We start from the raw sequence: 20,709 nt of genomic DNA, 5'->3' as shown, positions 1-20,709 counted from the left end.
AAACTGCACAGTGCATGAATCCACGTCAGGCCCGATGGGCACTATTCTTTTCTCGATTTGATATCCATGTCACCTTCCGTCCCGGTTCCAAAAATCGCAAGGCCGATGCTCTGTCACGTTCTATGGTAAAAGAAGAAGATTCCATCATTGTGGATCCACGGCCTATTATCAGCCCACTCAGCATCGCAGTCAGTAGACCCGACAATACACCTCCCCAGGGGAAAACTTTTGTTCCTGAGAATCTGCGTAAAAAATTGCTCCAATGGGCACATTGTTCCAGATTTGCCGGTCATGCTGGCATCCGCAAAACTCAGTCTTTCATATTGAGAAGCTACTGGTGGCCTACGCTTCATCAGGATGTTCAGCAATTTGTTTCCGCATGTGGCAGCTGTGCCCAACATAAAAGTTCAAGACAATCTTCAGCTGGTCAACTTTTGCCTCTGCCTATTCCCACCAAACCCTGGACCCATATTTCTATGGACTTTGTTTCCGATTTGCCCAATTCTAATAATTTCAATACCATCTGGGTCATCGTTGACCGATTCTCTAAAATGGCGCATTTTGTTCCTCTCCGTGGACTCCCATCAGCACCTATCCTGGCTCAGCAATTTATAAAGGAGATCTTCCGTTTGCATGGGTGTCCTGAAGAAATCGTCTCAGATAGAGGAGTTCAGTTTGTGGCGAAATTCTGGAGATCCTTGTGCCAAGCACTACAGATCAAACTAAACTTCTCTTCGGCCTATCATCCCCAATCCAACGGGCAAACGGAAAGAGTTAATCAAGACCTAGAAACATTTCTCCGTTTGTACATATCCTCTTCTCAAGACGACTGGGTAGATCTGCTTCCTTGGGCAGAATTTGCTCATAATAATCATTATCACGAATCCTCTGCTTCCACTCCATTTCATACGGTCTATGGCCTACACCCCAGGGTACCCTTGTTTACTCCACTTCCTACAGCCTCAGTACCTGCCTCTGAAGTTTTCCTAAAGAATTTTTCAGGCCACTGGCGCCAGGTACGGGAATCTCTACTTAAGGCGTCCCAACGCTACAAGATTCAGGCCGACAAAAAGCGACGAGCCATTCCAAGCTTGAAACCCGGAGACAGAGTCTGGCTGTCTACTCGCAATCTACGCCTCAGAGTTCCATCTATGAAATTCGCTCCTCGCTTTATTGGACCGTTTAACATCTCCCGAGTCATCAATCCAGTGTCCTACAAATTACATCTACCATCTTACCTCAGGGTACCCAACACCTTCCATATCTCTCTCTTGAAACCACTGGTGCTAAATCGGTTTTATACACCCAAACTGGTTTCTCCTGAAGTGCAGACTGAACATGGTGACGAATATGAAATTAAAGAGATCTTGGACTCTCGGTTTCGACATAAAACCTTACAATATCTAGTCGACTGGAAAGGCTATGGTCCAGAAGAGAGGGCCTGGATCAAAGCTTCTGATGTTCACGCTCCATCTCTCATCAAAAAATTTCACCTAAGTTTCCAACTAAGCCCCAATCTAAGTGTCCAGTGGCCACTCGTAAGGGAGGGGGTACTGTCACAAATCGGGATCTTAGCCGCACTTACCTCATCCGCCGCTGTCATATCACGGCTACCTGGGTCCCTTCTGGTCATCTGCAGCATTCCCGTTCTCCACACCTTCATTTGTAAACAAACACATACTGTCTGTCCTGCTGCATGGGCGCGGCCATCTTGGATGCAGTCAGGTGATCAGTCCTAACCAACCAGATTCAGAAGCTGTGATCACATGAACTAATCAGCCAATAGTTGTTTGGGACATCCTATTTAAACCTGCTGCTGTGATCTGTTCATTGCCAGAACAACACACTTCTCTCCAGAGGATAGTTCTTGGCTCCAGTGTTCCTGACTGCATTACAAGTGCAGTAATCCTGTCTGCATTACAAGTGCAGTGTTCCTGTCTACATTTCCAGACTGCTAATTCCCCTGCTATATTCTACAATCAGCACGAACATGAGCAAGAAGTTCATCCAGGCTGCTAAGTTCTGTTTCACTCCTGCTCCAGCTAGTCCCAAGGGTCCCGAATCGGATCAAGAAATTCAGACGACCGTGACAGCAGTGAATACAACACTTCTCAGAATGGGCTAGAAAACACCTGAGTATACTAGGCTAAGGTATGTGGCGCTAACATTATTTATTCAATTATTGTTAATTAAGGTGGAAAGCAAGAAATTCCAAGAAAATTTGAAAAATGCCAGAAAAAGAATCAAAGAAGAAACAAGTAAAGACAAATTTAAATAGATACTATACCCTAACATTTGTTATTTTGCAATTGCTAACTAGCAATTGTTTACGGCTCCATAACTGCGAGCAATTGCTCGAAACTGAAGGAGCTCACAAGCTCCATAGCCTCTCCTGATTATAACCACTCCCAAGCAAATTGACACTAATTCTGCCAGCATATACCTATTCACCCTCTTCCCTCGCAGACCAATCCTAATCTACTTTATTCCCTCTGCTACCTGCCAAGCCTTGACAACAAGAAACTGGGAGCAACAGAATTAGCCATAAAAGGCAGATATTATTAGTATCATTTTAATGTTAGGCTTAAAGGGCCTGATTCATTAAGGAAAGTTAAGCAAGAAGTTGACTATGTTTTCTTACTTAAGTTTTCTGGAACAAAACATGTCACAATGCAAGGGGTGCAAATTAGTTTATTATTTTGCACATAAGATAAATACTGGCTGTTTTCTCATGAAGCAAACAAATACAGGGTGTTTGGAAAGTCACTGTGCACTTTTCATAAAGCAGTGAAAACAGTGGAGAATTGAAGCAGTGGAGAAGTTGCCCATGGCAACCAATTAGCATTGGCTTGAGAAAGTCCACAGTACGGTGGACGAAACGCGTTGCCATTTGTTATTACACCAGCACATGCTGTAAGCTATCTGTGCTTATCTACATCTTGACCAGCCGAGGAGTGACCCAGTCCTATCTATTGATGCAAGTACGCTGACTAAGGACACATCAGGAACACTCCGGCGTCTATTCTGTTTCCCACGGACTAACATCAGGTGCGTACCTGCTTCTACTGATCTCTCTACAGCGGAGCTAGCAAGCTGGCATGCTGCGACTAATACTATCAAGGAGCTGCAATCGGGATCCCTCCAACATTTAAGGCAAGTTTGGCATTTTATGAGGATTGTGGAGGTACTAAGCTCCCAGACTTAATATCTGATCGAGGAGTAACCTGGATATATTCCATTCTATTCAAAATATTGGAGGACTCCATGTAAACCAGTAAGATTGTGTTTCACACATCTTAAACATCTATTTAGTCTCCAATCTGCTGACATTCATTTTCTATCGTATCATTGGATTTTTCTCGATGATCCACCTTGTGCAGATTTATTCATTGGTTTTATAGGCCTATTTAGGAATATCCATTATTATCTGTATCCATTTTTATTTTTTTAATTATAGCGCTATTATAGGCAAACCATCGATGGTATATCTATTGAAGAATATTTTAATATTTTTATATTAATATTGTTTGACATGTATTTTTTGTGATGGAATTTTTATATTGAAAATAGAGAAAATAGAGATGTGTATTTATCCTCTATTGTGTATGTGATTAAATCATTGGAATATAATCTCCAGAGTTTCCTTTGTTCATAATACTTGGAGATTATTTTATTGAGTGACATCTCACTTAAGATGTTTGTCTTGGTCTGAGATTTTCCCAGCGCTGTCTACATTTTTTGTTTCTTATTCAATACTGTAGGGGTGTCAGCACCACCCCTTGATAGCTGCAGGGTTCATCTCTTTTCATATGTGACAATTATTCAGCGCCAGGGTTTCTGTATTTTGATATTTAACCAATTAGCATTGAGGCAACATTTCTAATTTGCATATTATAAAATTATACGGAGCAGCTGATTGGCTGCCATGGGTAACTTCTCCACTGTTTTCACTGCTTTATGAAAAGACCCCATATTTTGTTTCAGATAATGATCCCAATATGGTTTTAACAACTGAAGAACATATATGGCTAATCCAAAACGTATTCCAAAAAGGGGATAGCTACATAGATGTGGTGCGACAGTGATTTGTTGAAAAATTCCCAGACACACCTGCTCCACATCACAATGCAGTTCATAACATTATCGATAAGTTTAACGAAACAGTATCTGTAGTTGATGCCAAATGCTGTGAAGGAGAAACTGTTGGATATTTCTGACAGTATGCTGCAGAGTCCATCAAAATCAATACCAAAGTTAGCTCAGCAGCATGATATTGGTCTTGGAACTGCTCATAAGGCCGTGAGAAAGAAGTTACGGCTCTTCCCATACAAAATAATGTCGGTACAAGAACTGAAAGCAACTGACCATGAGAAAAGAATACACTATTGCAAATGGTTTAACCAATTTATCACAGAGAATACAGATGTGTAGAATGTGACCTTTTTCACAAACGAAGCGTGGTTCCATCTCTCGGGTTATGTTAATTCACAAAATTCAAGATTGTGGTCATCCAATAATCCTCACGTTTTGCACAAAACACCCCTGCATAATCTCAAGGTTGGTGTGTGGGTTGCGATTTCCAGACGTTGAATTGTGGGCCCTATTTTCTTTATGAACACAATAAACAGCGAGCGCTATTGTTTGGAGATTCTTTACCCCTTCATCGGTCAGATGACAAGTGATGAAATCAATTACTCATTGGTTCAACAAGATGGGGCTACTGCCCACATCTTACAGATCTATGCAGTTATTAAAGGAATTCTGTGGAGATCGCATTATTTCGAAAGATAGGTGATCACCGCGCTCACCAGATCTAAATCCACCAGATTTTTATTTATGGGGAGCAGCAAAATCTGCAGTATATCAAGATCATCTGCACACACTGGATGACTGGAAAGCAGCGATAACAGCATTCATTCAGTCTATACAGAAACAAAATAAAAAGGATCCAAGCCTGTCTTGATGCTAACGGTGGTCATTTTCAACATTGCTTATAATCATCATTCGTGTTTACATCATGTATTATACATTTTATATTGAAAAATGTGTGTTAATAAATATACATAAGTGCACAGTGACTTTCCGAACACCCTGTACTTGATAGCTTATTTGTACATTGAAATTTAAAGTTGATCTAGGGAAAAAAAAGACACTTTCCTTACGTTCAAAATAAAAAAACTAATAAGCCCCCCTTGCACTGTAACATGGTTTTGACCAGGAGAAAAAATTTCCTTAGTGAATCAGACCCAAAGTGAATAAAAAGTATTTTCAGAGTAATGATTTTAAAATCATAGCTGATTATATAGCTTAATTAGAATTATTTTAACACTCAAATCGTCAATAGTTACCAATCATGCCAACAATATTCAGCATAAGATAATTAAAAAGATTAAGGAACAAACATTATCAGATGCCAGAGCACTCTAAGGGTACTTCTAAACCAACCTATTTTCCCCTCTTTTTAAAAACATTTCAGTTTTGTTTTCATCCCACCGTGTCCAATAGCATGGAAAATGAGGCATACCTAATTTACAACACCTGTACCTGGGGTTTACATTTACTAGCTTTCAGAATACATTAAAGTGAATGGATTGGTGTTTCAGGAACATATCTGGTACATCATAGCACTTCAAACATGATCAAAGTCTACCATAAGAGTGTCATAACAGTGCATGCTTTCTATACCTCTTTATACCTGTTTTCATAAATAAACATATTCACTCATTCTAAATTATATACTGGAATGGTTCATGTAATAAATGATTCCAAAATTCTCAAAAGTAACTTGGTTCAGTAATAACCTGTGATAAGATGGAAGACAAGTTTCAAAACAATAAAAATAATAAACTGTCATAAGGAGCCTTCAACAGTAAAGAGGGTTGTCATGTAAGCATTCCAAATCAATTATTTCTCTTGAATAGGACTTACATATGACCAGTGGCGGATCCAGGGGGGGGGGGGGGGGGGGGCGATCGCCCCCCCTACCAGGGGCTTGCTGCCGACAGCTGCACACTGTGCAGGTCCGTTCAGCAGTGACAGTATGCTGCCCGGCTGCTCTGATTGTGTTTTAAACACAATCAGAGCAGCGGGACAGCACACTTTCACTGCTGAACGGACCTGCACATACTGTGCAGCCGCCGGCAGCCTTAGAACACAGAAAGGGGGCGGGGCCTAAATTGCCCCCCCTAAAATCGTCCCGGGTAGGGCAAATGTCTGGGTCCGCCCCTGCATATGACCTAAACATAGCTTAAAACTATCATGAATCATTTGCATTATTTCTAAGAGACGGTCTCTATAGTGCTTTATATTCTACTTGCCAACTCTCCCTGAATGTCAGGGAGACTCCCTGAAATAGGGGTGATCTCCCTCACTCCCTGAAGAGTCTGGCATTCTCCCTGATGCTGAGCCAGTACAAGACGTGGTTGGCTTCGCCATCTGTGGCATGATGACACAGTTCAGAAATTGTGTCCTATGTCTATGTATTGATGCCTAGGGAGGTGGCTATTTTCATGGAGACCAAGATTTAATTAAAGACTGAGAGGTAAGACAACATGACTTCAGTAATGGAGACAGAAATGTAAAAGACACTTCAGTCTCTAGAGATTCATTAGCTGGTTTTCTTTAACGCATAGTTGCCTACGATCCGGGAGAATTTTGCATTTCTGTAAGACCTTCCATGAAAGCAGGGCAACCTCCTGGTTCTCGCCCGGGAAAGCAGGGCAACCTCCTGGTTCTCGCCCCTGCAATAGATGAGTGCCACCCCCTGCTGTAATTGCCCAAAATGGAGACAAACGTTTAGGGGGCGGAGCCAAAATGATGCAATTTGTCAAGCCCCACTCCTGATTGCCCAACTTCCCTGGAATCTCCCTGAAGCCAACGTGGAAAAGTTGCCAAGTATTCTTTATATGCTGAGCAGAAAACACGCATCTACAACAATCAGCCTCAAAAAAGGATTAAACAGTCCATCTGTAGTTGCTCTGTATACAAGATAGTTAAATATTTGACTCATAAGGTTGCAATGCAGGTAGTAGAAGTGACTAGCAAATATGGCACTTTTCAGAAAGGACATGCTAATTATTTTATATAGTATAGTGTCAGGCAAATGAAATACAGACACGAATAAGTAGGCTACAGGCCAATCCTGGCATTAGTTCAGATGCATGCCTGCAACTGTATTTTGGCACGCAATAGTCTTCAAAATCTATTCCAGTGCAGTGCCTACATTTTACTTATTTTATACATGATCTGAAAAAACTAAAAAAAGTTAATGATCCACCTGGTGTATTTGATGACCTGTCACACCTATCCATTGTTAACACACTGTTCAGGTGCTAGTTTACACCTGAAACTGTAATAAAAAATAGGAAAAATCATTTTTTTTGGGCTCGTTCCCACCATTGCATTCTAAAATTTTAATGAAATATTTAAAATGTAAAAATGCTTCACAATACAATGGGCTCATCAAAAGCTTTTGAAAACCAGATTACTAAAGTGTCTAATGTGTGCACTAGTTATTATGTATTTTGCCCATATGTATGAATAAGAGCAAAAAAAATAGGTAAAAAAGATTCTGTTCAGATCATTGCTGATTTTGTTGATGTTTTATATCGCTGTTATGCACAAAATGCAAGGAATATAAAAATGGGCACAAAAGTATGCTCACAGCATTCGTACATTTAAAAATACATAGCAAAAAGAGATAGATTTCTTCAAATAGCTTTTTACATTTATTTGGTGATCGATGAACAACTTCATGGCATATTTAATATTAGTCCTAGAGGCTTTTGCTTTGAGAGACTGTTTCAGCAAGGCACAAAATCTCCACAGCACATAAATAAAAAGTCTCAGTGATACAGAAAAATAACTGATAGTATATTTAAAAGTAAAATTGCCTTCATACAAAGACAGACTCAAAGAAAAGCCTTCTCGCATCTGAAGGAAGAAGAATAGTGGCAGTCATTTATCATAGTCTGCCAAAGTGGGGCAAATATAATGCACTGAAATGATATATAAAAAAAAAAATAACCATTGATTTTAATGTCAGTATTTCAGTTGATAGATTTGAAGCGGCTCTGTGACCCAGTTATTTAGCTGCAAAGTATTATTGTAAGTCTGTGGAGCTGGCAATTACTTGTCAAGCAACGCCTATTCTACGCACAACAATGCCACAGGCGGCCATCTTACCAACACGGCAGTACTGATAAGGCAGAAGATGGCGGCCGTCTGGGGGGGGTCACGTGAGAGTGGGTCGTTATTGCTCTCTGAGGTCACATGACCCTGGATGTAGGGGCCAGGGTCATGTGACCTGTTTGTGACGTGCTGACTGCTCCTCACAGAGAGGGCGATAGGCGCGGTTAACAGCTGCAGAGTGACGAGGAGCTGGGCGGCGCCGGTTGGGGGCTTCAGTCATGGCTCACTCTGGGAATCCGAACCCAGTGGTAAGGACACCCGTGTTTTCTAACGACAGTGGCGGTCCCATACTTAGTATTGATGTTACTAATCATTTTGGTGAACCATTTGGTAGTTATATTATTTGTGAGACTGACAGCTGTCCCTAATATATAAGTCAGTCCCAGACAGGATGTAAATATCCATCCCAGTAAGGGTCTCTATTTTACATCAGTAAATTCCTTTGTATGTAATGTAATTCTTGGATATATATATATATATATATATATATATATATATATATATATATATATATATATATATATAAACAAACAAACACACACTCAATAAACATAGTTTGTTTACTATGTAAGATTTGTAATGTAATATGGGGATTATAGCTCCTGCTAAGCAGATACTGCTGGTGTATATTTGACTGGTAAACAGGATACTATCTCCCTATTTTTCCATTTGTCAGTCCTGAGGTCAGTGCATACTATTAAACTCTTATTTTGTCCCTAGACAGCATAATTATTTTGTATAGCGTTTTATTGAAAAAAAGCATATTGATCTTGCCTACTAGTGTCACAACGTTCTGCAGAGGTGAGTACATCCCCTGGCAATCACTTTCCTTATAATACATAAGGCTGAAGTGCCTTTTCAGAAGTGATTTTTCACTGAACATTATATAATTGTTGTCAGAGGGTACCCGTGCATTTGAATTTAAGGAACTTTAGAGTTGCACCACCTGATGTAGTGAATGGTTTTGTTCACCACTTAAAAATGACTGCAGTATTGTGGTGTAAGTGGGAGGACTAATGAGAAGCCACAGTGTCTGTATTCTCAGTTTTCCTCCTGCTTACATGCCCTCCAAAACATTACACAGCCCCAGTTTTCAGCTTGTGGGACTAACTGTAAAGCATTAGTAAAAATGGCAGCACAAAGCTTTGGGGAGATAGAGCTATAATGCTCTGCTCCCTCCCTAGATAGTAGTTTTAATTGAATGATCTAAATAATTTGGCTTTGAATAAATGTGATGTGATTTAATTGTGATGTTCTTGAGGTTTTGTAAATGCTTAGGTAAGCAATTTCTTAATTATGTTCATTCAACCTTCACACACAGTGCTAAAATAGTTTTCTGGGCAAATTTCTGAATGATTTTATAGATTAGAGTCTATAAATGTATATCATTCGTGTGACGCAAGTAGCAATTCATTTGTTGTCTTATCAAGTTATTGAATTTGATAATATTGAAAGTAAAAATCCTGTGAGTAACTGCAGACTTCTTTTTTTTTTACCTTGTAGCCATGTCCACCTCATGTGTCGAAAATAATGCATGCTTCATTCTAAACTCTCATTTGAATGAGTGGCTTTGTTTATATATATTTTTAAATCAGATATTTTTTATTTGGTTTTTCAAACATCCAAAACAAAAGTAACTCAAACAAATACTAGTACAAAACAAACCATGACATTCTTAAATTGTAATGTTTCTCACTTATACTTGGCAAATTCACATACAAACCAATTATGAAGTATTTTTCACAATAATATCGGTAGGCTTATTTTCCCAGGATATGTGACAGTTTTATGAAAAAGTGAGATTTTGGGACTCGCCACAATTAGCATATTGGTAGTAAGAGACGTTACAAATAGTGCTCGAACAGATTAAGTATTAGAAAGTTCCAGTAGTCTTTCATAGTTTAACATTTTTAATTTTTTTACACATATGGAACAGGTCATCCTGAAAAATCCCCTCTCCTCTACCTCCAGCAAGTGAATTATTTAGAAGACACCAAGTCATTTGCACAGGCTCGGTATCTAGACGTATACCATCTAGACCAGGGGTAGGCAACCTGCGGCTCTCCAGGTGTTGTGAAACTACAAATCCCAGCATGCTTTGCCACCTATCTGCTGGTTATCTACTGGCAAAGCATGCTGGGACTTGTAGTTTCACAACACCTGGAGAGCCGCAGGTTGCCTACCCCTGATCTAGACCATATTTTATGATACTTTGATTTAGTATTTCTACATGTCTACACATATCTTTAATGTTGCACAGTGGTATTAACCAGGGTTCTCAATTTATGAAAATCAGGTGAGCCAGATGCCGGCCAGGTCCTAGAAATTACCAACTTGGCAAGTGTTGTTAAATTGAAAACGTACGCAGCTGTATATTTATTTGTTAATTCTTCTAATGAAATACCATAGAGACAACATTTGGGATTCAAATAAGGGGCAAGGGGAGCAGTGTTAACACATTCACAAACTTCTTACCAAAAGTTATTTACAACTGGACAACCCCAAAACATGCCAAAACTCAGCAGATAGTGAGCAACATTTTGGACAAGACGGGTCATTTCTTCGGCCCATTCGATGCAAACCAACAGGGGTAAGATATACTCTGTGCAATACATATAAGTGTATTTGTTGGTAGCGAAGGCAGGACGTGGCGCTGCGGAGACTCTTAAGCATATGTGGCCACTCCTCATCTAATAGAGGGGCTAAATCCACATGCAATTTGGCTTTCAGTAAGTTTAAGTCATTCGGGGCAAGTGAACAATTGAGGTTTGAGTAGAGTTGAGATATAGTAGTTCTCATTACCTACCCTTTGCAGAAGACTCTCTAGAGGGGATGGTTGAATGAATGGAGGGGAGGCAGAAAACTGCATGTTAAAAGTGTCTTAATTGGAGGTAACAGTAAAATGCAGAATTAGGAATAAGGTTTTCAAGGAACCAGACTCATACAATTGCCCATTATTATTCACTATACTATATCTATGCCATATATTATAGTCTTGCAGTTTAAGTTCTGGGAAGGAAGGATTATGTCACAATGGGGTAACTGGACCAAAACCCTGACCTCCCATTACATTATGCTAGATACGCCAAATCTCCATGGCCTATTTAATCATCGGAGCCACCTGACTCGGACATTTACCCATAAGTATTACTTCCATGGGTAATAAAAGCGCTTTACCAGAAGCATAGGACTCCGCCTGCTCACTAAGAAACCCCAGTAAGTCTATAGGGATTTGAGTTCCCAACCAGCTGATCAAGTGGGTAAGCTGTGCTGCATAGTAATATAAAGCTTTGTAAGAGCTAGGCCTCCATTGCCCTTGGATCTACACAATGTAGCCAATCGGATACGGGCCCTGCCCTCTCCCCAGACAAACGAAGAGATGAGCCTATCAGTCTTATGGAATATCGTCCTATGGAGATTTTCAGGAGGAACAGCATCATAAAGCCCTGGAAATAGATGGAAAAAAAAATGTCTCCAAGCTTTAATGTCGCTGTGAATTTTTTTTAATGGTGACAGATATACAGGCAGCATTGTTAATGCTGAAGCTGATATAGTGTAAGATTACAACGGTTTTTAATAGTATTAATGTGTTAATATGCAAATATAGAATAATACCTTGATTAATGACTTTATTTACTGACATTACTGTTTTCATTGGTCTATTTAGCCAAAACTTTACAAGTCCATTATTGAAGATGTCATTGAAAGTGTGACTGACCTTTTTGCAGAAGAAGGCGTAGATGAGCAAGTTCTTAAAGAACTAAAGCAAGTAAGTGCTAGCTTCTATATTTTGCTTTTACTGTTGGTTGTTACTAATCATGAAATGATCTATTTGACAGCATGTACATATGCAGTGAAAAAGTGCATAAACAAAAACATCTAACCTAGAACTCTACGAGCTTACCTGTTCCGTTAACAGATTTTTATTGACTGCTCAGTATTATTAAAATGCAGGAATATAGGGAGCTCTAATTGGTAAATATCTTATGTGTATTACAGTGGCAAGGTTGTTTCTAGATCCTAAAGGTGCAAACGGTGTTGTCTTCACCAAGATACACTGCAACACTTTTGTAGTAGTATTGCAAGTAGAAAATGACTCAATGCCACTCTAAATGGCATACAAGGGTCCTACTCACAAGTTAATAACTATGCTCTAAAATCGTGATGGGCAACCTTATATACTTCAGGGGCAGCCTTCAAAAGTTTCCTTAATTTCAAGTCTGAAAAAACCCCAAAAAAACCCAGCTTGAAAACGACCATGAATCACAAATATTTTATGCTAAAATGCCGCCATATTCCCCTCACATGCTTCAAAAATCACTACATGCCGTCAGATCCCATGTCTACTCAAAACTCAACCACTTGTCCACTTGCCTCTCAGACCTCACCCGCCATGGTTCCCTGACCCTTACCACTTTTACGGCTCTAAGCTGCAGAGAAAGGAGGGAGAGCATACTGTACTACCTCATCCTCCTCCGGTATGCTGCATTCCTGCGTTTGATAACATCTCGTTGTTTTTGTAGGATTGAGAAAAGAAAGAGAAATGGTTTAACCCAATAGTCAGCTAGGTAGACACAAGAAAAAGAAATGCCCTCCCTCTCCAGAAGGTATTTAATGTGACGCCTCCTTACCCTGGTGTCATTCTTTCCTGTCTCTAATAGTAAGCAGTGTAGCTAGTGGTTTTATTTTTTGTCTGTGGGACATACTTATTACATAGGGGACCTAAAGGGTCCCAGCACATTTCCCTGGGACGGCATTGACGGGTTAGGTACGAAATCCTGACGGAAGAAATACTGACACTTACCCTGCCGACTTGAAAATGCTGACAGGGTAAATGCCGACATCTACATTTGTCCTACACTGAGAAAATGGCGACAGTGTGATTACAAACTGTGACAATGCTGGATCTGCCGGCACAAAACAGTGTTAAAAAAACAAAATATATTAACACGTCCTCCCCCCCCCCCCCCCGCTACCCAATTAGGTTAACTGTGGTTCTGCCAGCCTAGTGCTGGTACTAGCAAAATCGGGGGGACGGGGGGGACAAAAGCATGGCCCAGCCCCCCCCTCCCATTTTAACTCAAATAAATTTAGTTTTTTTGGATAGCATTCACAACAATCACACGTGTATCTGACTAGTGTCACACAATTCAACTGTGTACATATAAGAAATAAATCTGTATAAATAGACCAGGAATAATATCTCATAATCAGTAGGAGTCTAGCGAAACCTAGGTTTACACATATTTGCAGTGTTGGAACTGTCTTCTATGAAGAATGATGAAATAATGAAGAGACTACAACTGTTTTATTGGCTGGCCGGGTGTGCCCCCCCCCAGGCAGCCCATTCTATCTAGAGTATACATGAATCTTTTGTGGCCGACTGTGTCATTGACCAGTTCGATCCAGTCCCTGAGAGTTAATTACTCTGGCGCACTTCCTGACAATAACAACTTTAGCCAGCATAAACAGAGTGGACAATAACTGTCGAATCAGTTTATGCATCTTACCGGCCAGGCCCAGTCCAAAGAGGCACATCTCTGGACTAATGGGGAAACTCCTGGGGAAACTGACTTCTCCCTCGCTGCCCCCCTCCACTGGAACCAGCTCCTCCGCTCCATCAGAACTTCCCCCAACCTGTCCAGCTTCAAACGGGCCTTAAAAACCCTCCAGTCCCCCACCTAATTGACCTCCTCCCAGTCTCCCCCTACCCCCCTCCCACTCCTGCCCTCCCTCCTGTCCCCCTCTTACCTCCCTCCTTTTCATTCTCCTCTTCCCCCCTCTCCGTCTCTGCCTCTGTTCTCCCCATTCCCTCCTCCTACCATTGCGTCTTTCCGTCCTACCCTCCCCTTAGATTGTACGCTCCTTCGAGCAGTGCCTCCTCTCCTTCTGTTCTCCACCACCTTAACTCTGCTCTTCAGCTTCTTGTCTCTTTCACGAGGTCCTCCTGCCCTTCTACCCCTCTCTCTACCCCGCTTGGGGCTCTCACCTCTCATCTATCTGTACATTGAGCTTCGGAGTTACTGTGATTTTTGTTAACTGTACCGTGCTGTCTCACCCTGTATCGTGTTTCTGTCTGTCCCTGTACGGCGCTACGGATAGCTAGTGGCGCCCTATAAATAAAAAATAATAATAATAATAACTCCCCAAATCAAGTTTCATTATACAGTCAATGACTTCACCACAAAATGTAGCCACCTGGGGGCAATCCCATAAAAGATGCCCAGCTTGCTCCCATATTTAGGACAAGCCACAACTTGATTCCCACTAATTTTGGAGATATGAGTGGAAGTAAGGTAAGACCTATGCAACAGAAAAATCCGGATCTGCCCAAAACTTGCAGATGCAGTGACTTTATAAGTGCTCTCTACCTCAGTCCCTATCATCCAACACCCCCAGATCTGTCTCCTTCTCCGTTCATGTCTGGGAAGACCATCAGCACAGAGCCCCTCCAGTAGGTACTAGTAGATCAAGGAAACAAGGTGGCAGTATATGAGACCCAGCAGTGAAGGGATTGCCCACCAGCTGTGGAGCAGCATCTCTGTAATTAGAAAATAAGGGCATGTCGAATTTGTAGTATCTATACATGTCCTGGGGATATCATGTGCTTAACTGAGTTGGTCAAAGTATCGGAGAGTCCGCCCCCCCCAGCATAGGTGACCAAGATAGCAGACCCCAAACCTGCGCCAGGCAGCCGCTCCATTGATTTGCATAAACTCGCCCAGTTTAGTATTGAGCGATAGAAAGGTGTCTGGATCATAGCCGGAGCCATCAGTGAGCTTGATCGAAAGGCACCATGTTCTCACTGCCTGGGACAGCAAAGGGGGCCCCATCTAGAGTACTTATCAATCATAAGGAAATGAATCCGTGAATAGCGGGTACCCGACCCATCAACTAAACAGTTGTGTAGATCGATATGAGCTCTAGATTGTCACCCACTGTCTGATAAGCGTTAACTGTGAGGCATAGTAGTGTGATCGAAAATCATCTGCACAAGGTGGTGAGCTTAACACGAGCCCTTTTGTCTGTCCACACCAAGAATGTGATATGATCCATCTTCTGTAAAACAGTTCTAGGGACATTGATAGGAGACTGTTGCAGGACATACAAAAACTTTGACTGCACAAGCATCTTAATGATGTTAATACGATCTGTAAGTGGCAGCTGTTTCCAGACATGCATCTTACCTTTCAAATGGTGAATTTGAGGCTGAATATTATATTCTGGAGCACTGAAAGGGACCAAATACAGGTGCCAGAAACTTATTTAAACAGTGAGGGGCAAAAGCTGTTTACTGGCGTCGGTGACGTCGCCAGCCGCCGCGTCCAGAACCTAGGAAATGGGACTGAAGTATGGCGTCTGATTGCCGAGCAACCAGACGCAGGGGGAGAAGTAGCAGATGGCTGTCCTTATGTGGAGGGACGGCGCCTGACAATATATATATGCAAATAAGTTAGAGGTGCTTTAAATTTTGTCCTGCTGGCTCTCGTGGGAGCTTATATTCCGCCTGCTTACATTTGGGATGTTCTTAAAAAATGTAGTGACTTTGTCTTTAAGCCCAGACACTCCGGGACTATGCCTAGGGGATTTTAATGCTCTGTTTGACAATTCTTTTGATAGGTGGCGGCAGTCTGGAGGGTCTGCTATCTGAAGTAAAACCAAATTTGCCCAATTGGTGAGTGAGGTGGGGCTGGCTCCTCAAGCACCCAGAGGTGGAGCAATTTTCCTGCTTCTCCTCTTACCGTGCATTCTCCAGAATAGACTTAGGCCTTATCTCTAGATGACTGGTGCAGACTGTAGTGGATGCAAGCTGCTTGCCTCCGGGGATATCGAACCACTCCCCATGGTTCTTGCTATTAATGCTCACTGCCCAAGGGGACAAAAATTCTGGAAAGTCAATCCCTTCTGGTTAACATTACTGGGTGATTGCTACGATTTGGTGTCCCTGTGGGAACGGTACTTTGCCTACAATCAGCATTCAGTGGGTCCCCCCACTTTGTGGGATGCTTTCAAGGCTGTCCTGCGTGGATCCCTCATCACTACTGTGAACTCCTATAAGCGTGGGTCCAGACTAAGGGGAGAAGAGCTGGAGAGTGAGTCTCGCCATTTGGAAGCCGCTTATGTGTCCTCCCATGGAGATGCTGATAGAATTTGGTGGTTTGCTTACTTGCTGTCTGTGTTAACCTGCTTGTTTTTGGATCCCTGATTCTATGGATTATCCCTGATTGTGTATTACCCATGTCCTTTGGCGTACCTTAGACGCTTCGCTTGGTTCCTGATTCTGTACTGTTTCTGCATGCTGGTGGCTGTTCTGGAGAAGCACAACCTGCATGTCCTTCGCAGCTTAATCCAAACTTCCTTGCAGGGTTCCCTGGTGAAGACCAGGGACGCATTAGACTCTGTGCTTCCAGTTTCAGCAGCCCAAATACTAGCAAGTTGTCATCTGCTACTATAAAGTGTGAAATACATACATATCTGCCCAGCAGGTCTGATTGAACCATGTCCAGCACAAACTTGACTCGTTTTTGGATGAGCAGGGATACACCTTGGGAGTTAGAAGCATCAACAATCAAATGGGTTTCAGTAAAACCGATAACATTTGCCTCATATTTCTTGACCTGGGACCCAACCAAGGACCTCTTAATTTTGTTGTTGAGGCCCTGAACGTCCCAGGTCAAAAAACGAAGGGGTCCGTCCCGAGTAGCTCTAGCTGTCATGAAATGATACCCAATACAGGGACAGAGCAGTAGCCATCCCCAAGCACGACTATAACAAGGCCCAGCACCATTAGAATATATTGTACACTTCAGCAGCATGGATAAACAATAAGGCAGTGTGTGACATTAAAATAAATCCTATACATAAACAAGAACACATACATCCCCAAGCTATCCCCACTCCCACCCAAAGCACACTAACTACACCCCACCCCTTATACCAAAACCCAACCAGGCATACCTGGACCCAAAGATACCAACTAAACAACTTCTATAACCACACTCGCAGAGTATCAGAATCAAATGGAAAATGGGGTAAAGAAGAGTGGGTAGGGTTGGGAAAAGCAGGAGACCCTGGCACCATGGTCCTCTCCAGTGTATAGTGCAGTACAGTGGAATACAGTAAATGAAAGAGTACTGTGGCAAGACCTCCACACAGTTTAACAATGGCACCCAAACACATTAGCATATTAATGGCATATAATAAGACATGACTAAGAGATTCATATAAAACAGTGCAATACAAATCAGGATCATGTAATGCCACTGGAGTCCATAGGAGCCATCCTAACAAAGGAGCCATCAGAACCAAAAGGGGAGTCCAGAGCACTCAGTCCCAGCAGGAATTAACGATGAACATTACAATCCAACCCGTTGGCCACAGTATGTGGAGATTGAAACAAAATGAGAGTTGCCATCTGCCACCGCTCACAGCCATGACAGAGCATAGTATATGGCAATTGTAAATCCCGTAATCTTCTCTTTACCGGCAGGAACTGTGCTCTGTATTTTTGCACATCAAAGGGGAAGTTTGGAAATACAGATACTCGTTGATTCGGACAGATCAGTGGTAATCCAATATTCCAGGAAAGTTTCTGGTCAGTCTCACTCCGCATTACTTCGAACATTATTCCAACAGAGGCGTCCTTCAGTGTCGGACATCTTTTGTTTACAAGTAGTCATCTGTGCCTCTAATTTGGCATTTTGCCCCTTCATAGGTGCAGTAACATCCTCCAAGGTAGAGATGCGGGCCTCTCATAATTTTTGCATATTCTGATGCAGTAATAAGTCCACCTGTACCTCCCCAATTTAGCTGTAACCCTCTTTTCATAGGAATTAATGGCAAGCAGGTTTGTCGGGGGGGCGGCAGGGTAAGTGTTGTTGTTTCTTCTGTTAGAAATTTGACCTTCAACGGGCAGTGGCTGCAATGACGTAGCAAACGTAGGGTTTTTTTTTGGTTAATTTATGAAAATGATGGTTTTTAGTTGTGGGTAGTCATTTCCAGTTTACCTGTCTCCCATTTGGGCACTCTACATCTCCAAGGACCTTTTTATCAAGCTGCTAGTAGTTCTTATGGCCTCCCTCAGGAAGCAGGTAGACATTCTATGACCTTATCTGGACAACCTCTTTGTGTTATGAAGATTGTAGCACACTGCCCATTCCAACCTTTTTTCACTTTTGAATTAGGTGTGTGCATGCACATGGGACACAATGCAGTTAGTACAGAGGTCACTTTAGGGTCACATGCTCACACCGGCTGCAGCTATTTAACAACAGGAAAACTCTGAATAATGCTGTTGCCTGTGTTTTCTAGGAATGCTGGGGTTAGTTGTCACTGTAAACATGGACCCTGAACCCTCTCTAAAAAAGCTGAAGTGCACCAATCCTAGATTAGCTACTCGGACCCGAGGGGAATTTTATTTATGAATTTCTGGGCTCCGTCCTCTCCAGTGGAGGAGGCGGCACTACAGAGTAATCTGCAAAATTATGGTTCTTTGTTCTAGGTAGTCAATTCCAATTTGCCTGTCTCCCATTTGAGCTCTCTACATCTACAAGGACCTTTTACTAAAGTGCTAGTAGTTCTTACGGAGTTCTTAGTTCTTAGTAGCTGAGGAAGTAGGTAGTTGTTCTATGGCCTTTTTTAGGGCTACCTCTTTGTGGTATAAAGATTAGAACATATATCCCGGTCAGGTACACTTCAGGTGGTGGTGTACAGATAGACTGTGACACAGTGTCTTTTCCAGAGGAAGGAATGAGAAAAAAAATGGCATTGGTATACCCAATCCAGTCCCAACAGATGTTCATACAGCCTTGTCTCCACCAACTGGGGATGTTCTCCTACACTATTGGCATCCTTCGATAGGCCAGGTGGCATATTGAGAGGTTCTTCAGCTGTTACCAGCTTCTTTGGATATGTCATCACACTCACAAAAGTCACCAGGGAAGTCCCTAAGCCGATGGCAGTATACAAGGCTGAGGAATTGATTTGTGTCTTTCACAACCAGAATGAATAGTGCTCACAACAGGCAGTGGTGCTCATCTATGAAAAAAAAAATGTTTTAAAGTTACCTTTATGGGGGTTTAAGTGTTGAAGACAGATTTGCCGAACAGTTGGCAACTGTGGGAAAATGGGAATTACTTATGCTTCCCAAAAATAAGAAATACAGTCATGACCAAAAAGTTTTGCAAATGACACAAATATTTATTTTTCACAAAGTCTGCTGCCTCAGTTTTTATGATGGCAATTTGCATATACTCCAGAATGTCATGAAGAGTGATGGGATGATTTTCAATTAATTTCAAAATCCCTCTTTGCCGTGATAATGAAATTTATCTCAAAAACATTTCCACTGCATTTCAGCCATGCCACAAAAGGACCAGCTGACATCAGGTCAGTGATTCTCCTGTTAACACAGGTGAGAGTGATGACGAGGTTAAGGCTGGAGATCACTCTGTCATGCTGATTGAGTTAGAATAACAGACTGGAAGCTTTAAAAGGAGAGTGGTGCTTGAAATCATTGTTCTTTCTCTGTTAACCATGGTTACCTGCAAGGAAACATGTACAGTCATCATTGCTCTGCACAAAAAGGGCTTCACAGGCAAGGATATTGCTGCTAGATTGCACCTAAATCAACCATTTATCGGATCATCAAGAACTTCAAGGAGAGAGGTTCAATAGTTGTGAAGAAGGATTCAACAAAAGTCTTTGGCACATATGAAATGTTTATAACTTTACTTCAATATACCATAGCAACATCTGACAAAAAGATCTAAAAACACTGAAGCAGCAAACTTTGTGAAAACCAATACTTGTGTCATTCTCAAAACTTTTGGCCATGACTGTACAATAAAAACACATTTACCACTGCACTTTGCTGTTCATTGTAGAATCCAATAAATTCCCAATAAAAACACTTGTAAATAACAGTTTGCTGGAATATCTTACTCTTTTTCATACAGCATAAAACAAAAAATATATCTCCTATGTATCTGCAAATACCGTTTAAAACTTATAATGAAGTTTGATGTATTATATATAAATATAATTGTGCAACAGAACTTGGACAAACTCTGTATTCAATAATCTGCTTCCAGTCTCTCACACCATATATTATGAGAATGCTTAATATTTAGTTCATCTATAGAATTTTTTTTTCGTAGTTCCAGATACATATTGTGTATCCTTGTAGATTTGACTTGAAAACAATAGTAGTAATTTAATGTCCGAAACTAACAATATAAAACAAATTATTCAAAGGAATACTCCCACTATAAGATTGTATGGTAAGATAATGCATATCAGATAAGTATATAAAATATAGTTATTACTGGGTTCCGCAATTTCCAGACAAAAAAAGGTGGTTGGCAAACCAGGCTCAACAACAGTGTGGATCCGCATTCACAATGCCTATATTTAGTGTTGGAGTGGCTCTTTTTCCGAAAAACTCAACCTGGCTTATTTCTGAAACCCTTTATCGGGAACTAGTTGTTTAACCTGGCTTTGGTGTGGTAAAATATACTC

General features: G+C 41.4%; 1 protein-coding gene across 4 annotated transcripts in view; it reads left to right on the top strand.

Annotated features, from left to right (window-relative positions):
* Positions 1-8,289: 8,289 nt before the first annotated feature.
* Positions 8,290-20,709, top strand: part of GTF2A1L (general transcription factor IIA subunit 1 like) — a 93,560-nt gene continuing 81,140 nt past the window's right edge. For 2 of the 4 annotated variants that reach the window (XM_075204101.1, XM_075204100.1), the window contains exons 1-2: positions 8,290-8,438; positions 11,858-11,959. In XM_075204101.1, coding sequence (XP_075060202.1) covers positions 8,409-8,438; positions 11,858-11,959 — 132 coding nt within the window. In that variant the 5' untranslated portion in view covers positions 8,290-8,408. Of the gene's footprint in view, positions 8,439-11,857; positions 11,960-20,709 lie in introns of those variants that run through there. The other 2 variants (XM_075204099.1, XM_075204102.1) reach the window with 2 other exon arrangements.

The sequence above is a fragment of the Mixophyes fleayi genome, chromosome 3 (assembly GCF_038048845.1).
Source record: "Mixophyes fleayi isolate aMixFle1 chromosome 3, aMixFle1.hap1, whole genome shotgun sequence".
Taxonomy (NCBI): Eukaryota; Metazoa; Chordata; class Amphibia; order Anura; family Limnodynastidae; genus Mixophyes; species Mixophyes fleayi.
Note: the sequence above shows the minus strand (reverse complement) of the source record. Positions and strands in the feature narration are given on the sequence as shown.